The sequence below is a fragment of the Leptidea sinapis genome, chromosome 2, assembly GCF_905404315.1.
Source record: "Leptidea sinapis chromosome 2, ilLepSina1.1, whole genome shotgun sequence".
Classification (NCBI taxonomy): domain Eukaryota; kingdom Metazoa; phylum Arthropoda; class Insecta; order Lepidoptera; family Pieridae; genus Leptidea; species Leptidea sinapis.
Genome location: NC_066266.1, coordinates 19,726,341 through 19,740,945, shown reverse-complemented (window position 1 = coordinate 19,740,945; position 14,605 = coordinate 19,726,341). Strand labels below are relative to the sequence as shown.

At 43.0% G+C, this 14,605-nt stretch overlaps 4 protein-coding genes across 4 annotated transcripts; 2 read left to right on the top strand and 2 right to left on the bottom strand.

The window, feature by feature from the left end:
• The first annotated feature begins 1,652 nt into the window (after positions 1–1,652).
• Positions 1,653–4,036, top strand: LOC126974983 (uncharacterized). The gene is made up of 2 exons (XM_050822764.1): positions 1,653–2,068; positions 2,910–4,036. Exons 1-2 carry the CDS (start codon positions 1,779–1,781, stop codon positions 3,790–3,792), a joined length of 1,173 nt encoding a protein of 390 aa, XP_050678721.1. The 5' UTR covers positions 1,653–1,778; the 3' UTR covers positions 3,793–4,036.
• LOC126974997 (uncharacterized) lies at positions 2,059–4,444 on the bottom strand. The gene is made up of 2 exons (XM_050822788.1): positions 4,028–4,444; positions 2,059–2,777 (listed from the first exon to the last, which is right to left on the bottom strand). The coding sequence occupies exons 1-2, from the start codon at positions 4,197–4,199 to the stop codon at positions 2,083–2,085; spliced, it is 867 nt and encodes a 288-aa protein (XP_050678745.1). The 5' UTR covers positions 4,200–4,444; the 3' UTR covers positions 2,059–2,082.
• A 7,373-nt stretch (positions 4,445–11,817) lies between these two features.
• LOC126974975 (uncharacterized) lies at positions 11,818–14,203 on the top strand. The gene is made up of 2 exons (XM_050822751.1): positions 11,818–12,235; positions 13,077–14,203. Exons 1-2 carry the CDS (start codon positions 11,946–11,948, stop codon positions 13,957–13,959), a joined length of 1,173 nt encoding a protein of 390 aa, XP_050678708.1. The 5' UTR covers positions 11,818–11,945; the 3' UTR covers positions 13,960–14,203.
• Positions 12,226–14,605, bottom strand: LOC126974988 (uncharacterized). Its single transcript, XM_050822776.1, has 2 exons — positions 14,195–14,605; positions 12,226–12,944 (listed from the first exon to the last, which is right to left on the bottom strand). The coding sequence occupies exons 1-2, from the start codon at positions 14,364–14,366 to the stop codon at positions 12,250–12,252; spliced, it is 867 nt and encodes a 288-aa protein (XP_050678733.1). The 5' UTR covers positions 14,367–14,605; the 3' UTR covers positions 12,226–12,249.

The following is a 14,605-nucleotide window of genomic DNA, read 5'->3' as shown; positions in this document are numbered from 1 at the left end:
GATACGATGTTGTATACAGCATTTGAGGATCCTGCGTGGAATATTTCGAGATTTCTGACGCACCTAGTAACGCGAGCCGTTTTTTGCTCTTCACAGAGCAAATGCGGTATCCATCGGGAAAACAACTTTTTTACACCTAATTTTTCATGCAAGATTATTTGTATTTGACTCATGCCAATGCCTAAAGTGGCCTGAATTTCGCGGTATGTCACATGTCGATCTTCCTCAATCAGCTTACGCACAGCATCAACGTTTTCTTTGGTGACTGCAGTTTTTGGACGACCTTGACGGGGATCATCACTGAGCTTGACACGTCCACTTTGAAAATCAGCAAACCAGCGATAAATTGTGGTTTTGGGTGGGGCTTCATCACCAAATGCAGAAATCATCTGGTCAACACACTGTTTTTGTGTTAAACCACTTCGAAAGTTATAATAAATCATCGCTCTAGAATTTTCTCGAGTCAATTCCATTTTCTCAACGACTAAACAAGTTTGAAAAGACCTTGTGACAAGACCGAGAATCCTTTTTTAAATAAATAAATGGTATTCGATTTTTAAAACCAAGGAGTTTTCAATTAAAACGATTTTAATATGACAGGAACAGTGTAAATATTCCATTCGCGATACTTTTAGTGCAGCCTATGTTGCTACGGCTACGGGGGGGGTTGAAATGAAACTACCCGTACCGGCCTTTAAATGATGCTTATTAACAATAATTAAAATAAAATTTGAGCAAGTGTCGTAGGGTGTATTGTTGGTTGATCTAGTTCGCCCTTAGTAGCTCGGTACTCCCCTGACGTTGAAGACGCCGGTGCAGGCCCCTCAGCTGGAGTTTATGACTCGACGTGTCACAGGTGATTTCCGATTCTCGGTGTCCGGGTAACTAATCACCGGAACTTGGTGGAATTATATCCTATCACGTTCAAAAATCTTATTCTGGAACCCTGTGAATGATGTCCACAGTTAAGACCACATTTTTATGTCTCCGCTGATTGTGAACCACGTGCGTCCGTGTCTATCATTAAGGGTGAAGCCGTAAGCAGGAGATGTAGTTGTTCACAATCAGAACGGAGTTACAATAATAAAAAAAGAAAAGAAAGCGAAAGCAAAGAAAGAATAATTAATTTTGAAAAGAAAATTAAATGTTTGCTAAAATACTACATTTTAAAATAAATACTACTAAGTTTTACAATTACTCAAATAATATTAACACGTGTCCAACACTTAGAATATCGAGGTGACGATAATCCTTGAAACTATTTTTTTATATTATGCTAAGACTACAGGTGATCAAAAAATAATATAACTTAGGTATTTTTACGGCAAACGTGATAAGTCACTGCACATATAATGACGTGTTGCTATTAGCGAGCGCAGCCGTGATATGCATTTTTTATGAACAGCAAAAAACTCGCCTACGCTCGCGCACAAAAGTGTTAACGTTTTTTTATTTATTAGTTTTATTACTTTATGTAAAATAACGTATGTAATGTAGATACAACGTTACAATGTGTTTTTTTTTAGAAGCACACTACAACTGCTACAAATATTCAGATTGTATTTGTAGTATAGTAGTCTGATTGTAACAGTTGTAGTGTGATTTCTAAGGTGTACTGAAATTGAAACAAAATTTATTTTAACTTGTTTATTTTAGAGCTAGTTCAGACATGGCGGATTCCGCGCGGATGCAAATCGCGCGGTTCTAAACGCAAGTGTTCAGACAGGCGCGGATGTACATGCGGAGTGCCGTTATTCGCATAGGGTGACAGTCCAATCATGGAAGTCGAAGAAGCAATATGTGTGTACTTGTTGCTCCGTAAAAAAGAAAGAAAGAAGAAACGGCAGTATTGGGTGCATCCAATATTACGCGATCGGTTTACTCATGGTCAGTTTCAGACTTTATATCCAAAATTAAGAAGTTTTGAACCAAAATTCTTCAATTATTTGAGAATGTCGATAAATTCATTTGATGAATTATTAGAAATGATGAGTAAACAAATTGAATCTAATGATACCCATATGAGGTCAAGCGTGTCCCCAGAAGAAAAACTCGTGATCACATTAAGGTAAGATATTTATTTTATACGTCAGAATATATATTTTGTACTATAGAAGACTGTGAATCGTCAGTGCTATTGCATGATAAAGGCGATGGAGACTCTCCTGGTACTATTGTAGAATATCCAGTGAAATATCCTTGTGGGTTTGAATATTGTTGGTTTTGCCAAAATACTGCATTATGCGTGTTTTGCTGGCTCGTGATATGAATAGGCGATGGTAATTTCTGCCCTTTCTGTATTACCTGGAGCAATTCAATTTTAGTAGCCAATCGTTTATTTTCTGGAACTTTCTTTAACTCTTTATACAATGACATGCAAAAAAGTTTATCATCATCATCTTGCTTTGACATACTTTCTTGTATTTGTCTTTGTATTTTATCTCTTGATTCAATACTATTTTCTAATATGTTAGCCAATCGCTCTTCTGAAGTAATTTTAGTTTTCTTCCTTTTATTGGGTACCGGTTGTATTTCAAGTGCATTTACAAAATTATCTAGCTTTTGGTCAATGTTCCGAATTTCTTCATTTTTGGCTTCATCTATGTTTGTGATAGTTTCTTTGTTTTCTATCGTCTTCTGAAGAAAAGAAAGCCGGTCGAAATACATGTATTTTGAACCTTTACATGCACCAGAACCAGAAGGAATTGATTTGCCTTTCTTGAATTCCTTATTATAAGCATCACGGATGTTCTTCCATTTTTTTTGTAATGATACACCTGGAACAGAAATCACTATCTTTAACAAATATAAATACAGTAGCGGTTAGGTAATTCAAGACACTCATTATGCTTTAACTAGCGGACCCGGCAGACTTTCAAAACGATACAGATTAATATTTTATTTTTCAGATATCTGGGTACTGGTTGTTCCTTTGGAGAACTACATTACAACTTTCGTCTTGGCAAATCTACAATCACAGGAATTGTCCGTGAAGTATGTGAAACTCTGTGGGAAAAAGTCACAAAAAACGTCATGCCTGAACCCAGCGAAGATATATGGAAGAAAATAGCTAAAGATTTTGAAAAATATGCAAATTTTCCCAATTGCATAGGCGCCATAGATGGCAAGCATATAAGGATTACAAAACCCAAAGATTCGGGTTCTTTGTATTATAATTACAAAACTTTTTTTTCCATAGTACTGTTGGCACTTTGTGATAGTAACTATTGTTTTACTTTCATAGATATCGGATCTTACGGAAAAAGTAGTGATTCTGCAATTTTTAAAAATTCAGCATTTTATAAAAGGTTAATAGAAAAGTCATTACACATACCAAAACCTAAACCAATATCTGAAACAGATCCTAAACCATTGCCATACGTCATAGTTGGCGATGAAGCGTTTGGTTTATCCGAAAATGTAATGCGACCCTATGCAGGTAAAGGGCTATCATATGAAAAAAAAATATTTAATTACAGGTTATCAAGAGCTCGACGTTTTATTGAATGCACTTTCGGAATTCTGGCAAACAAGTGGCGCATTTTTCATAGGCCTATAAACGTGAATATAGACTTTGCCGAAGACATAATAAAGGCCTGTTGCGTGCTACACAATTTTGTTAGAACTAGAGATGGTATACAGTATGAAGATACTTTACATACTGCGCCAATGAGTAATCTTATTACATTACATGCAGGAAGGGGTACACCATCATCATTAAACATTAGAGACAAATATGCTAATTACTTTGTGAATGAGGGTCGTGTAGAATGGCAAGACACGAAAATATGAAATTAAAATTGTTACAGTTCGCGCCAAATAACTAAACTCAAGATGGCGCGTCGCGTTGGTGGGTTGTACATATTACAGTTAATAGCTATACGTTACTGTGGTAACGTGATAGTTTTCCCGCGCTCGTTACGTACCGCCAAACAACGTTATACACATTTCAGTTATTTGGGGTGGACTGTCTATTACAAAACATGTAAACTACCCTGGTAAAATGTATAATTAAATGTCTACTGACCAAAAAGAACCTTCTTTTCCAAAGAATCCTCATTTTCTCCAAAAATCTCCACCAGCTCCTGCCAAGCTCCGTTTTTAATCGTTTTGTTAGAATATTCTGCACATTGGATGTTCCACAAAGCAGGTCTTTTTTCCACCTCATCGATGAATAGCTCGGTGTCGAAGCGATCCATTGTCACCGTCCGATACGCGCGGCTTCCGCGGAGCAACTGAACGCCCTCTAGGTACGTCAAGTAAATAAAACCGAGCGGCGACCGCGCGAATTCATTTTTAGCGGTTGAGCCGCGCGGATTGTCAATCCGTGCGGACAGGTATGAACGATTTGTAAGGCGCTAATGTAATTAGGATCCGCGCGGTTCAACCGCGCGATTTGCATCCGCGCGGAATCCGCCATGTCTGAACTAGCTCTAAAGTAGGTAAACTGCGCAACATATTACAATAATTAAAAAATCGGAGAAAAAGTCAGTACTTTCCGACCAAGTAGATGCAGCAGGCGATCCTTCCTGATACGTTTGACGTCTTGCATATCCAGACCCATGTGGGGTAAGAACAGCCTGGTTTTGAGAGGAATATCCGGATTCATCGGTAGATAAATAATTATAGTTCTGTGTCGAATACCCCGATCGCCGTGTGCTATCACGCGCGTAATTATAATTATTTGCATAAAGTCTGTTTTCACGTTTCTTTTTGATTTGTTGTATCAGTGATAATACACCTGATTGAAGCTCCAACGTTTCATCATCGTCGAAAGACGTAACATAGGGTAGGATACCTTTAAAAAATGATAAAATTGGGGGATCAGTTTGTTGTGATAGCCTGCTGTCTAAAAACTCGCTCATTTTGACATCTTAAGTCCATTACATGTTGCTCTGGTGGCATGCTCTTTTGTCTTTTAGAAGTGCTTGGTTGCGAATTCTCAGACAACTGAGTACTGCCTTCTGTCCCTGGTTGACATATACGCGACGCAACAGACTCTTGAGGAGGATTAGGTCTAGCAACTTTACGCAAAAAATCCATTTGCTCTTTATATACATATGGCTTTGACGACTTTGCCCCTGATCCTGATATTTTTTCATCATTTTTGTTTGTTCAGATCCAGACATTCCGTATGTTCGTCCACTTGGTCAATACTAATTTACCTGAAATTATATTGCAACATTATTTTCAGATATTGTGCGTCAGGAAGTTCCTTCAAAGACCTGCACTACAATTTCAGAGTCGGGGTATCAACTGTTAGTAAAATTATCAAAGAAATGAGTTGCATTATCTGGGATACATTAAAAGAAGAGTTTATGAAGTTGCCCGACAATGAAAATAAATGGGAAAACATCGCAAATGGTTTTGATATTAAAGCTAACTTCCCACACTGTATTGGAGCCTTCGACAGCAAGCATATTAGAGTAGTGAAATCAAATCAAAGCGGCTCAATGTATTTCAATTACAAAGGTTATTTTTCATTTGTTTTACTAGCTGTTGTGGATGCAGAATACCGTTTCATTTATATAAGTGTTGGTTCATATGGGAAAGAATGCGATTCTTCCATATTCAAGGAAGAAACTGAATGATGGTAGTTTAAACATACCAAAGCCAAAGCCTCTTCATGAATCGAAAAGGATATGCCCTATAGTTGGCGATGAAGCTTTCCCCCTGACTACAAATTTAATGAGACCTTTTGGAGGCAATCATTTGGATGATACGAAAAGAATATTTAATTATCGATTATGCCGTGCAAGAAGATTTGTTGAGTGTGCTTTTGGAATTGTAGCTAATAAATGGAGAATACTGCATCGACCATTGGATGTCCACCCAGACACCGCTATCCATATTGTGAAAGCCTGTGCAGTTTTGCATAATTATTTAAGAGAAAGGGATGGTCTAAACTTTGAAGATATTCAACTTGCACTAGAACAATCGATACAAGAACAAGATCAACAACAGAGAGTACATAATCCTCGTGGTGGTCCGATTGCAAATGTTTACGATCGGACTTTGCAGACTATTTTACTTCCCCGATTGGTTCGCTGCCTTGGCTAATTCGCGATACGCATAATATAAATGAGTTAAAAATTAATAATACAACTGTAAATACATACATAACTATGTAGTATAATAGTTAATAAACTTTACTGGCACTTACCGAAATGTTGTCTTTCTTTTTCTTCCATGTTTTCAAAATTAGGTATTAGTATGGTACAAATTTCGCGCCAGGCCAATAGTTTCAGATTATTATTTTTGTAGTCATTTAAAGTTTTATCCCAAAGGACTGCTCTTTCGTGAACTAATGGAATTAGTTCTTCGGGTTTTATTTCTTTCTCCATTTTCACACAACAAACAAAAACAGCGCGCGCGAAACGAACACGACGAATACAACACGAATGGAGTGAGCAAGCAATCTGTAGCGATCTAGGAAGCGGGGCGGGGAGAGAGGTAATAACGCGCTCGAGTCGATTAGATGCACGACTAGTGTGAACAGCAACAAGCAGGCACCTATGCGAGCACGATTCGACGCGATTTTTAGTCTTACAACGGGCGCTGGCCCGTCGGATGTTTTTTGAGTCGTATTAGACTAAAAATCGCGTCTCATCCAATGTGAACAGCTCCATATAAAGTGTGCATAGGTGATTTTTTTTTTTTTTGCGCCCAAGCAAGGGAATGGGCTACCCTCCGGGATAACGACGGGAGGGAGGTGGTGAATGCTCATGCATACCAACGCAGCCTAAGTCTGCGTTGGTTATGTGGGACTCACGTGAAAACCTAGGTGCCTACCCACTAAACACCACCTGCAGTTGGCTTTGGGCAGGTGCCCTCTAAGCCTACATCGAAGGCGACCTTCTCATGGGGAGAGAGAGGCGCAAGCGGCACTCCCTATGGAGTTTCCGCTGGGATATTGCACAGAGGGTGCTATCTAATTGGGACTAGTCACATCAGAAGGATGATCACAAAAAAGGGGTGAATCTAAATGCGTCTGATTGTCCCCGGATGCCAAGAGGCGTTCCAGGTCAGACGAGAGTTTGTTAGGGGGATCGGAGAGGGCGTGTCTGGGCCTCCTGATTTGATAACGTGAAGGAGGGGAGGCGGTATAATCCGCTGCCTCCTTAATTAGGGGATTTGGGTGATTGTCTGAGGACTTAAAGAATGTTTCAGACAAGCACTTAAGGTGTTGTTGGATGGTGGGGAGCTCTAAGTCCCGGTGAAGGTCTGCGTTTCTAACACACCAGTGGGCATTGACAGCCTTACGGCAGAAAATGGATTGAACTGTTTGTAGTTTGTCTATAATATTGGGTTTCGCATGAGCGAAAACTGGAGCGGCGTAAGTCAAAACCGGTCGAATGCAAACCTTGAAGAGTGTTCGCTTGTTCCTAAAAGACATTTTACTGTGCCTACCTAACATACTGTTTAGGCGGTACAGATAGAAGCGGGCGGTTCCGGTCACCTTCTTGACGTGAGGCCTGAAGGTGAGTTGGGAGTCGAGGGTCACACCCAAGTACTTGGTTGTGGACCTGAAGGGGATAGGGGAGCCTAATAGATGAATGGGTCGATCCCGGCAGAAGCGTCTGCGCTTAAAATCAAAACGGACTGCGGAGCTTTTATCCGGGTTGACCTCAATACGCCATTTCCTAAACCAGTCACCTAGCTCATTAACTGAGCGTTGGAGCCTGGAGAGGACTGAAGATATCTGTTGGGACTGGACGTAGAGAGCGGTATCGTCAGCGAAAAGAGAGAGTTGGACTCCATTTCTAGGGATGGGAATATCGTTGGTATACGATATGTATAGAAGTGGTGAGAGCACTGAGCCCTGTGGTACCCCAGCCGTGAGCAGGCGAGGGGAGGAGAGGACACCTTCGTGTCTGAAACGAAAGGTACGTTTGTGAAGATAAGAAGCTACTATGCGGACTAATCGGGATGTGAGGCCTAGAGCGTGGAGTTTATATATTAGGCCTTCGTGCCAGACTTTGTCAAAAGCCTTGGCGACGTCGAAGAAGACAGCGATTGTCTTCTTACGTTTGGGATAGAACCCGCTGTAGATGTACTCTACAATGCGGTGGACTTGCTGAGGACAAGAGTGTTTAGCACGAAAGCCGAATTGTTGATTTATTATTAAGGGAGGGCCGTCCGTTGGAAAGAGATGCTTTCTCATACGGAACAGAATGACCCGTTCAAAGACTTTCCCCATAGCCTTGAGGAGGCTGATGGGGCGATGGTTGGAGGGGATATTGAGGGGTTTCCCTGGTTTAGGGATCCCTATAACTATGGACTCTTTCCAAGCGGTTGGAAAGAAGCAGTGGTCGAGGCAGGCGTTGAAGAGGAGGACAAGAAAGAAGATCACCTGCTCGGGGAAGTGTTTGAGCGCCAGGTTGGAAATACCGTCGGCTCCTGGAGCTTTGCGAGGTTTTAATCCACGGATGATGGATTTAACCTCCTCTACAGAAGTTGAAATGGGATCGTCGGTGAGAGGCATTGAGTTCAGACGGCTGACCTCATTCTCCACCGACGCTACGTGGAGGGGTTCGAAAGAAGAAGTGCTGGGTGAGCACTGTGAAGCAATGCTTTCAGCAAAACACTCCGCTTTATCCCTGTCCTCGAAAGCTGTACTGCCGTCGGGGCGTATCAAAGGCGGAGTGTGGAATATTGCGTCAGTACGAAGGGCTTTCGCCACTTTGTAATACGCCTGGTGTGAAGGGGATATGTTCTCCATGAGTGAATCCCAATTGGAATTCCTCAATTCGGAGAGACGTAACCTAACTTGGCTCTGGAGGAAGTTAGCGCGTGACCTATAGTTGGGCGTTGGGTACTTGGCGGCTCTTCTGAGAGCTGCATTCTTGGTTCTAATGAGGTTCATGACATCAAGCGGGAGCTTATGGCTGTTAACCTTAACCACCCGCTCGTTGTCATGGAGAGCGGACTTCACTGTTTGAGTAAGTGCTTTTACCGTGATGTCAATCTTATCCGTACTATCAAAATAGTTGGACGAGATTGCATACGGTGAATTGTGGGCATCAAAAGCTGATGCAAGAGATTCCCTATAACCCTCCCAGTTGGTGAGGGTTTTAGGGTGTGTGGTGGTAGGGGTGGGGGCATGGGGCCCGAGCTTGAGGGAGACTGGACGATGGTCGGAGCCCAGGTCATCGAGTGGTTCGATCGCCCTTAAATTAAGAGCGACACCCTTGACCAAGGCGATGTCTAAAATATCGGGAGAGTGTGCTACGTTATCCGGGTAGTGTGTTGGAGAGGTGGGACTTAGGACGTCTAAGTCCATAGACCTAATTAGACGGCGGAGCTTGATGCCATTCCCGTTTGTGGATAGGCACTTCCAGTCAGCGTGTTTGGAGTTGAAATCTCCAAACAAGATGACCGAGTCACCTAGTGAGAGGAGAGTCTCAAGGTCGCTCTGGAGAGGGATCTTGAGAGTAGGGAGGTAGATTGAGGCTATGATCAGAGACGGATGACCTGACATGCCTAACTGACAGACGGTTGCTTCCATGTTGGCAAGCACTGGAGTAGCGATTTGCGAGCAATGATGGGATTTCTTGTAGTAAATGGCTGTGCCTCCGCCACGACGGTCGTCGGCTCTGCCATTGTGTACAAGAGAGTAGGAAGGGATCGATAATCCCTTTGAAGCGTCGGGTTTAAGGAATGTTTCTTGGATAAGCAATAGATCGATGTCCTTGTTGCGAACAAATTCCTTAATCTCTGGGAGGTTTGTGCGCAGGCCGCGCGTATTGAATGAGACAAGTGTTAAGCCCTGAGGCTTCACTCGCCCCATGTTCGGTGATGAAGCGTTACGCGATTGGGACATTAGTACAAAGAATTCACCAGGTCTTGGTGCTCTATCATTGCAATAAGGCGCTCAGCAGGAGACCTAGCTGATTTGAATTTATCGGCGAGAATGTTGAATTCTTTAATGTCGAATTCTCCATTCTTCAAGAAACTCAGGGGGTTATGCACTCCTGAGTCTGGTTGAGTAGGTGTTGCCCATCTGCGGCCACTCGGGGTGACTTGCACGGGGCGGGAATTGACATTAGATGTCTGGGAGATCGGGGCTGCTTGTCTCCAAGAAGTGGAGAGTAAAGGCCCGGTTGTCCTGTTCCTCAATTGAGGGAAGTTCGCGCCAATGGCCGGAGGTGGCCCTGGTTTTGAAGACTGCTTCTTAGCAGGCTTCGTTGTTGAGGGACGAGGGGCGCGGGGACATCCGCGGTAGTTCGCGGGATGTCCTTCCTGCCCACAAAGGACGCAAGCGGGAGGAGTCTCCGCATCGCGGGTGCGTTTGCACTCCTTGGTTGTGTGTGGCTCTAGGCACTTGACGCACCTAGGCGGGGCTGAGCAGTTTGCAGCTGCGTGGCCATAAAGCTGGCAGCGATGGCACTGCCCTGGGAAGCCCCGTCTGTGTGGAGCTTCTACACGGATGTTAGAGAGCCCACATACGATGAGCTCTCTCTTGAAGATTTCCCTCGACTCGGGGACATTGGTGAGGATAACCAGAGCCAGTGGGTATTTCCTGCCGGATCGGCTGTACATTTTGTGTACAGCCTCGGCCTTGAACCCTTGCTTGGTCAGGTCCTCTAGGATGACCTCACTGGGGAGCTCGTACGGGACGCCACGTAGAATGGCTTTCACTTTGCGCTCTTCCGGGAGCGCATAGGTGTGGTAAGCAACACTCTTATGAGTGAGGAGGCGAGTGAGGACTCGGAAGTCCTCCGTAGTAGGGACGACTACGCGGATGGCTTCACCCGTGTTTGTGGCTCGGGTGTATTGCACCTTTATGTCGGCGCAGAGCTGTGCAACATAAGTCCACTTTGCCTTGTCTCGTATGAAGATAGGCGGTGGGGGCTTATTTGCAGGGAGGACAGGCGTGCAGCGCGTGGCTGGCTTCATAGAAGAGGTGACAGAGACCTCGGGCAAGCTAATGTCGAGAGACATTAGAGGTACAGGGGTTGCCGCGGAGAGTACGTTATCCGACGTGGTGGCTGAGCGCTTGGACTGGCGCTTCTTCCTGGATTGAACCAGTTGGAAAGGTTCACCAGAGGGACATCGGGAGGTGTTGACAACGGAGCCTGTGACAGTTCCGTTGTCAGAGTCCTCAGAGGAGGACTGGACTGGCCGCTTTCGGCCGCAGGAGGCGGAGTCGGAGAACTCCATGTCCTCGGAAGTAGATTTGTGAGCGGAGGGCTCATCGGGGGACGCGGGGGAGTCAGCAAGGGGCCGACTTTGAGTGTTGACCGCGGAGGAGATGAAGCTATCGAGTAGCGACTGGTCGACGTGGATATTTGCGGCTTTAAGCAAAGCCGCAATCTGGATTATAAGGGCGTTGCGAGGGTCCGCTGATGGAGCCATACTGATGAAGTCTCCCCGCCGAGGGCAGGGAGCAACGGGGGTTGGAAGAGACGCGGCTATCCCTAATGGTTATAGCCGCGAACCGTCACCCTTGGGAAAGCCCAAGTGCAATGGGATCGGGTCGTCCGGTTTCTCTCAGGTCTGGAGGCCTGAGAAACGCACCGGGTCAACGTTAGCCGAGTTAGTTGTCACCGTTAGGTATCCTTCAGCTCAACCGCGATGACACGCAACTCACTTACTACAATAAAAATTGCTGTAAAGAAGCTGCGGGCCGGAACGAATTCGACGTAACCAGTCGAACTTGGCGTAGTATACCTCGTACCACACGTAGCGGAGCTGCGTAGCGTAGCACTGGGCGTAGCGTGGCGGCGTAGCGGAGCGTGAGCACAGGCGCGTGTAGTAGTCTGCTCGGCGCGGGGGCCGAGACAAGAATGTGCATAGGTGACCAGAGCATTCGACTTTTAGAGCTAGTTCAGACATGGCGGATTCCGCGCGGATGCAAATCGCGCGGTTCTAAACGCAAGTGTTCAGACAGGCGCGGATGTACATGCGGAGTGCCGTTATTCGCATAGGGTGACAGTCCAATCATGGAAGTCGAAGAAGCAATATGTGTGTACTTGTTGCTCCGTAAAAAAGAAAGAAAGAAGAAACGGCAGTATTGGGTGCATCCAATATTACGCGATCGGTTTACTCATGGTCAGTTTCAGACTTTATATCCAAAATTAAGAAGTTTTGAACCAAAATTCTTCAATTATTTGAGAATGTCGATAAATTCATTTGATGAATTATTAGAAATGATGAGTAAACAAATTGAATCTAATGATACCCATATGAGGTCAAGCGTGTCCCCAGAAGAAAAACTCGTGATCACATTAAGGTAAGATATTTATTTTATACGTCAGAATATATATTTTGTACTATAGAAGACTGTGAATCGTCAGTGCTATTGCATGATAAAGGCGATGGAGACTCTCCTGGTACTATTGTAGAATATCCAGTGAAATATCCTTGTGGGTTTGAATATTGTTGGTTTTGCCAAAATACTGCATTATGCGTGTTTTGCTGGCTCGTGATATGAATAGGCGATGGTAATTTCTGCCCTTTCTGTATTACCTGGAGCAATTCAATTTTAGTAGCCAATCGTTTATTTTCTGGAACTTTCTTTAACTCTTTATACAATGACATGCAAAAAAGTTTATCATCATCATCTTGCTTTGACATACTTTCTTGTATTTGTCTTTGTATTTTATCTCTTGATTCAATACTATTTTCTAATATGTTAGCCAATCGCTCTTCTGAAGTAATTTTAGTTTTCTTCCTTTTATTGGGTACCGGTTGTATTTCACGTGCATTTACAAAATTATCTAGCTTTTGGTCAATGTTCCGAATTTCTTCATTTTTGGCTTCATCTATGTTTGTGATAGTTTCTTTGTTTTCTATCGTCTTCTGAAGAAAAGAAAGCCGGTCGAAATACATGTATTTTGAACCTTTACATGCACCAGAACCAGAAGGAATTGATTTGCCTTTCTTGAATTCCTTATTATAAGCATCACGGATGTTCTTCCATTTTTTTTGTAATGATACACCTGGAACAGAAATCACTATCTTTAACAAATATAAATACAGTAGCGGTTAGGTAATTCAAGACACTCATTATGCTTTAACTAGCGGACCCGGCAGACTTTCAAAACGATACAGATTAATATTTTATTTTTCAGATATCTGGGTACTGGTTGTTCCTTTGGAGAACTACATTACAACTTTCGTCTTGGCAAATCTACAATCACAGGAATTGTCCGTGAAGTATGTGAAACTCTGTGGGAAAAAGTCACAAAAAACGTCATGCCTGAACCCAGCGAAGATATATGGAAGAAAATAGCTAAAGATTTTGAAAAATATGCAAATTTTCCCAATTGCATAGGCGCCATAGATGGCAAGCATATAAGGATTACAAAACCCAAAGATTCGGGTTCTTTGTATTATAATTACAAAACTTTTTTTTCCATAGTACTGTTGGCACTTTGTGATAGTAACTATTGTTTTACTTTCATAGATATCGGATCTTACGGAAAAAGTAGTGATTCTGCAATTTTTAAAAATTCAGCATTTTATAAAAGGTTAATAGAAAAGTCATTACACATACCAAAACCTAAACCAATATCTGAAACAGATCCTAAACCATTGCCATACGTCATAGTTGGCGATGAAGCGTTTGGTTTATCCGAAAATGTAATGCGACCCTATGCAGGTAAAGGGCTATCATATGAAAAAAAAATATTTAATTACAGGTTATCAAGAGCTCGACGTTTTATTGAATGCACTTTCGGAATTCTGGCAAACAAGTGGCGCATTTTTCATAGGCCTATAAACGTGAATATAGACTTTGCCGAAGACATAATAAAGGCCTGTTGCGTGCTACACAATTTTGTTAGAACTAGAGATGGTATACAGTATGAAGATACTTTACATACTGCGCCAATGAGTAATCTTATTACATTACATGCAGGAAGGGGTACACCATCATCATTAAACATTAGAGACAAATATGCTAATTACTTTGTGAATGAGGGTCGTGTAGAATGGCAAGACACGAAAATATGAAATTAAAATTGTTACAGTTCGCGCCAAATAACTAAACTCAAGATGGCGCGTCGCGTTGGTGGGTTGTACATATTACAGTTAATAGCTATACGTTACTGTGGTAACGTGATAGTTTTCCCGCGCTCGTTACGTACCGCCAAACAACGTTATACACATTTCAGTTATTTGGGGTGGACTGTCTATTACAAAACATGTAAACTACCCTGGTAAAATGTATAATTAAATGTCTACTGACCAAAAAGAACCTTCTTTTCCAAAGAATCCTCATTTTCTCCAAAAATCTCCACCAGCTCCTGCCAAGCTCCGTTTTTAATCGTTTTGTTAGAATATTCTGCACATTGGATGTTCCACAAAGCAGGTCTTTTTTCCACCTCATCGATGAATAGCTCGGTGTCGAAGCGATCCATTGTCACCGTCCGATACGCGCGGCTTCCGCGGAGCAACTGAACGCCCTCTAGGTACGTCAAGTAAATAAAACCGAGCGGCGACCGCGCGAATTCATTTTTAGCGGTTGAGCCGCGCGGATTGTCAATCCGTGCGGACAGGTATGAACGATTTGTAAGGCGCTAATGTAATTAGGATCCGCGCGGTTCAACCGCGCGATTTGCATCCGCGCGGAATCCGCCATGTCTGAACTAGCTCTTAG

Bases quoted from the DNA above. Each gene is read 5' to 3' on its own strand.
- LOC126974983 (XM_050822764.1), top strand. From the start codon at position 1,779: ATGGAAGTCGAAGAAGCAATATGTGTGTACTTGTTGCTCCGTAAAAAA. The intron at 2,069-2,909 runs GTAAGATATTTA...TTTATTTTTCAG, and splicing joins AAACTCGTGATCACATTAAG to ATATCTGGGTACTGGTTGTT.
- LOC126974997 (XM_050822788.1), bottom strand. From the start codon at position 4,199: ATGGATCGCTTCGACACCGAGCTATTCATCGATGAGGTGGAAAAAAGA. The intron at 2,778-4,027 runs GTCAGTAGACAT...TTTCTGTTCCAG, and splicing joins GGAAAAGAAGGTTCTTTTTG to GTGTATCATTACAAAAAAAA.
- LOC126974975 (XM_050822751.1), top strand. From the start codon at position 11,946: ATGGAAGTCGAAGAAGCAATATGTGTGTACTTGTTGCTCCGTAAAAAA. The intron at 12,236-13,076 runs GTAAGATATTTA...TTTATTTTTCAG, and splicing joins AAACTCGTGATCACATTAAG to ATATCTGGGTACTGGTTGTT.
- LOC126974988 (XM_050822776.1), bottom strand. From the start codon at position 14,366: ATGGATCGCTTCGACACCGAGCTATTCATCGATGAGGTGGAAAAAAGA. The intron at 12,945-14,194 runs GTCAGTAGACAT...TTTCTGTTCCAG, and splicing joins GGAAAAGAAGGTTCTTTTTG to GTGTATCATTACAAAAAAAA.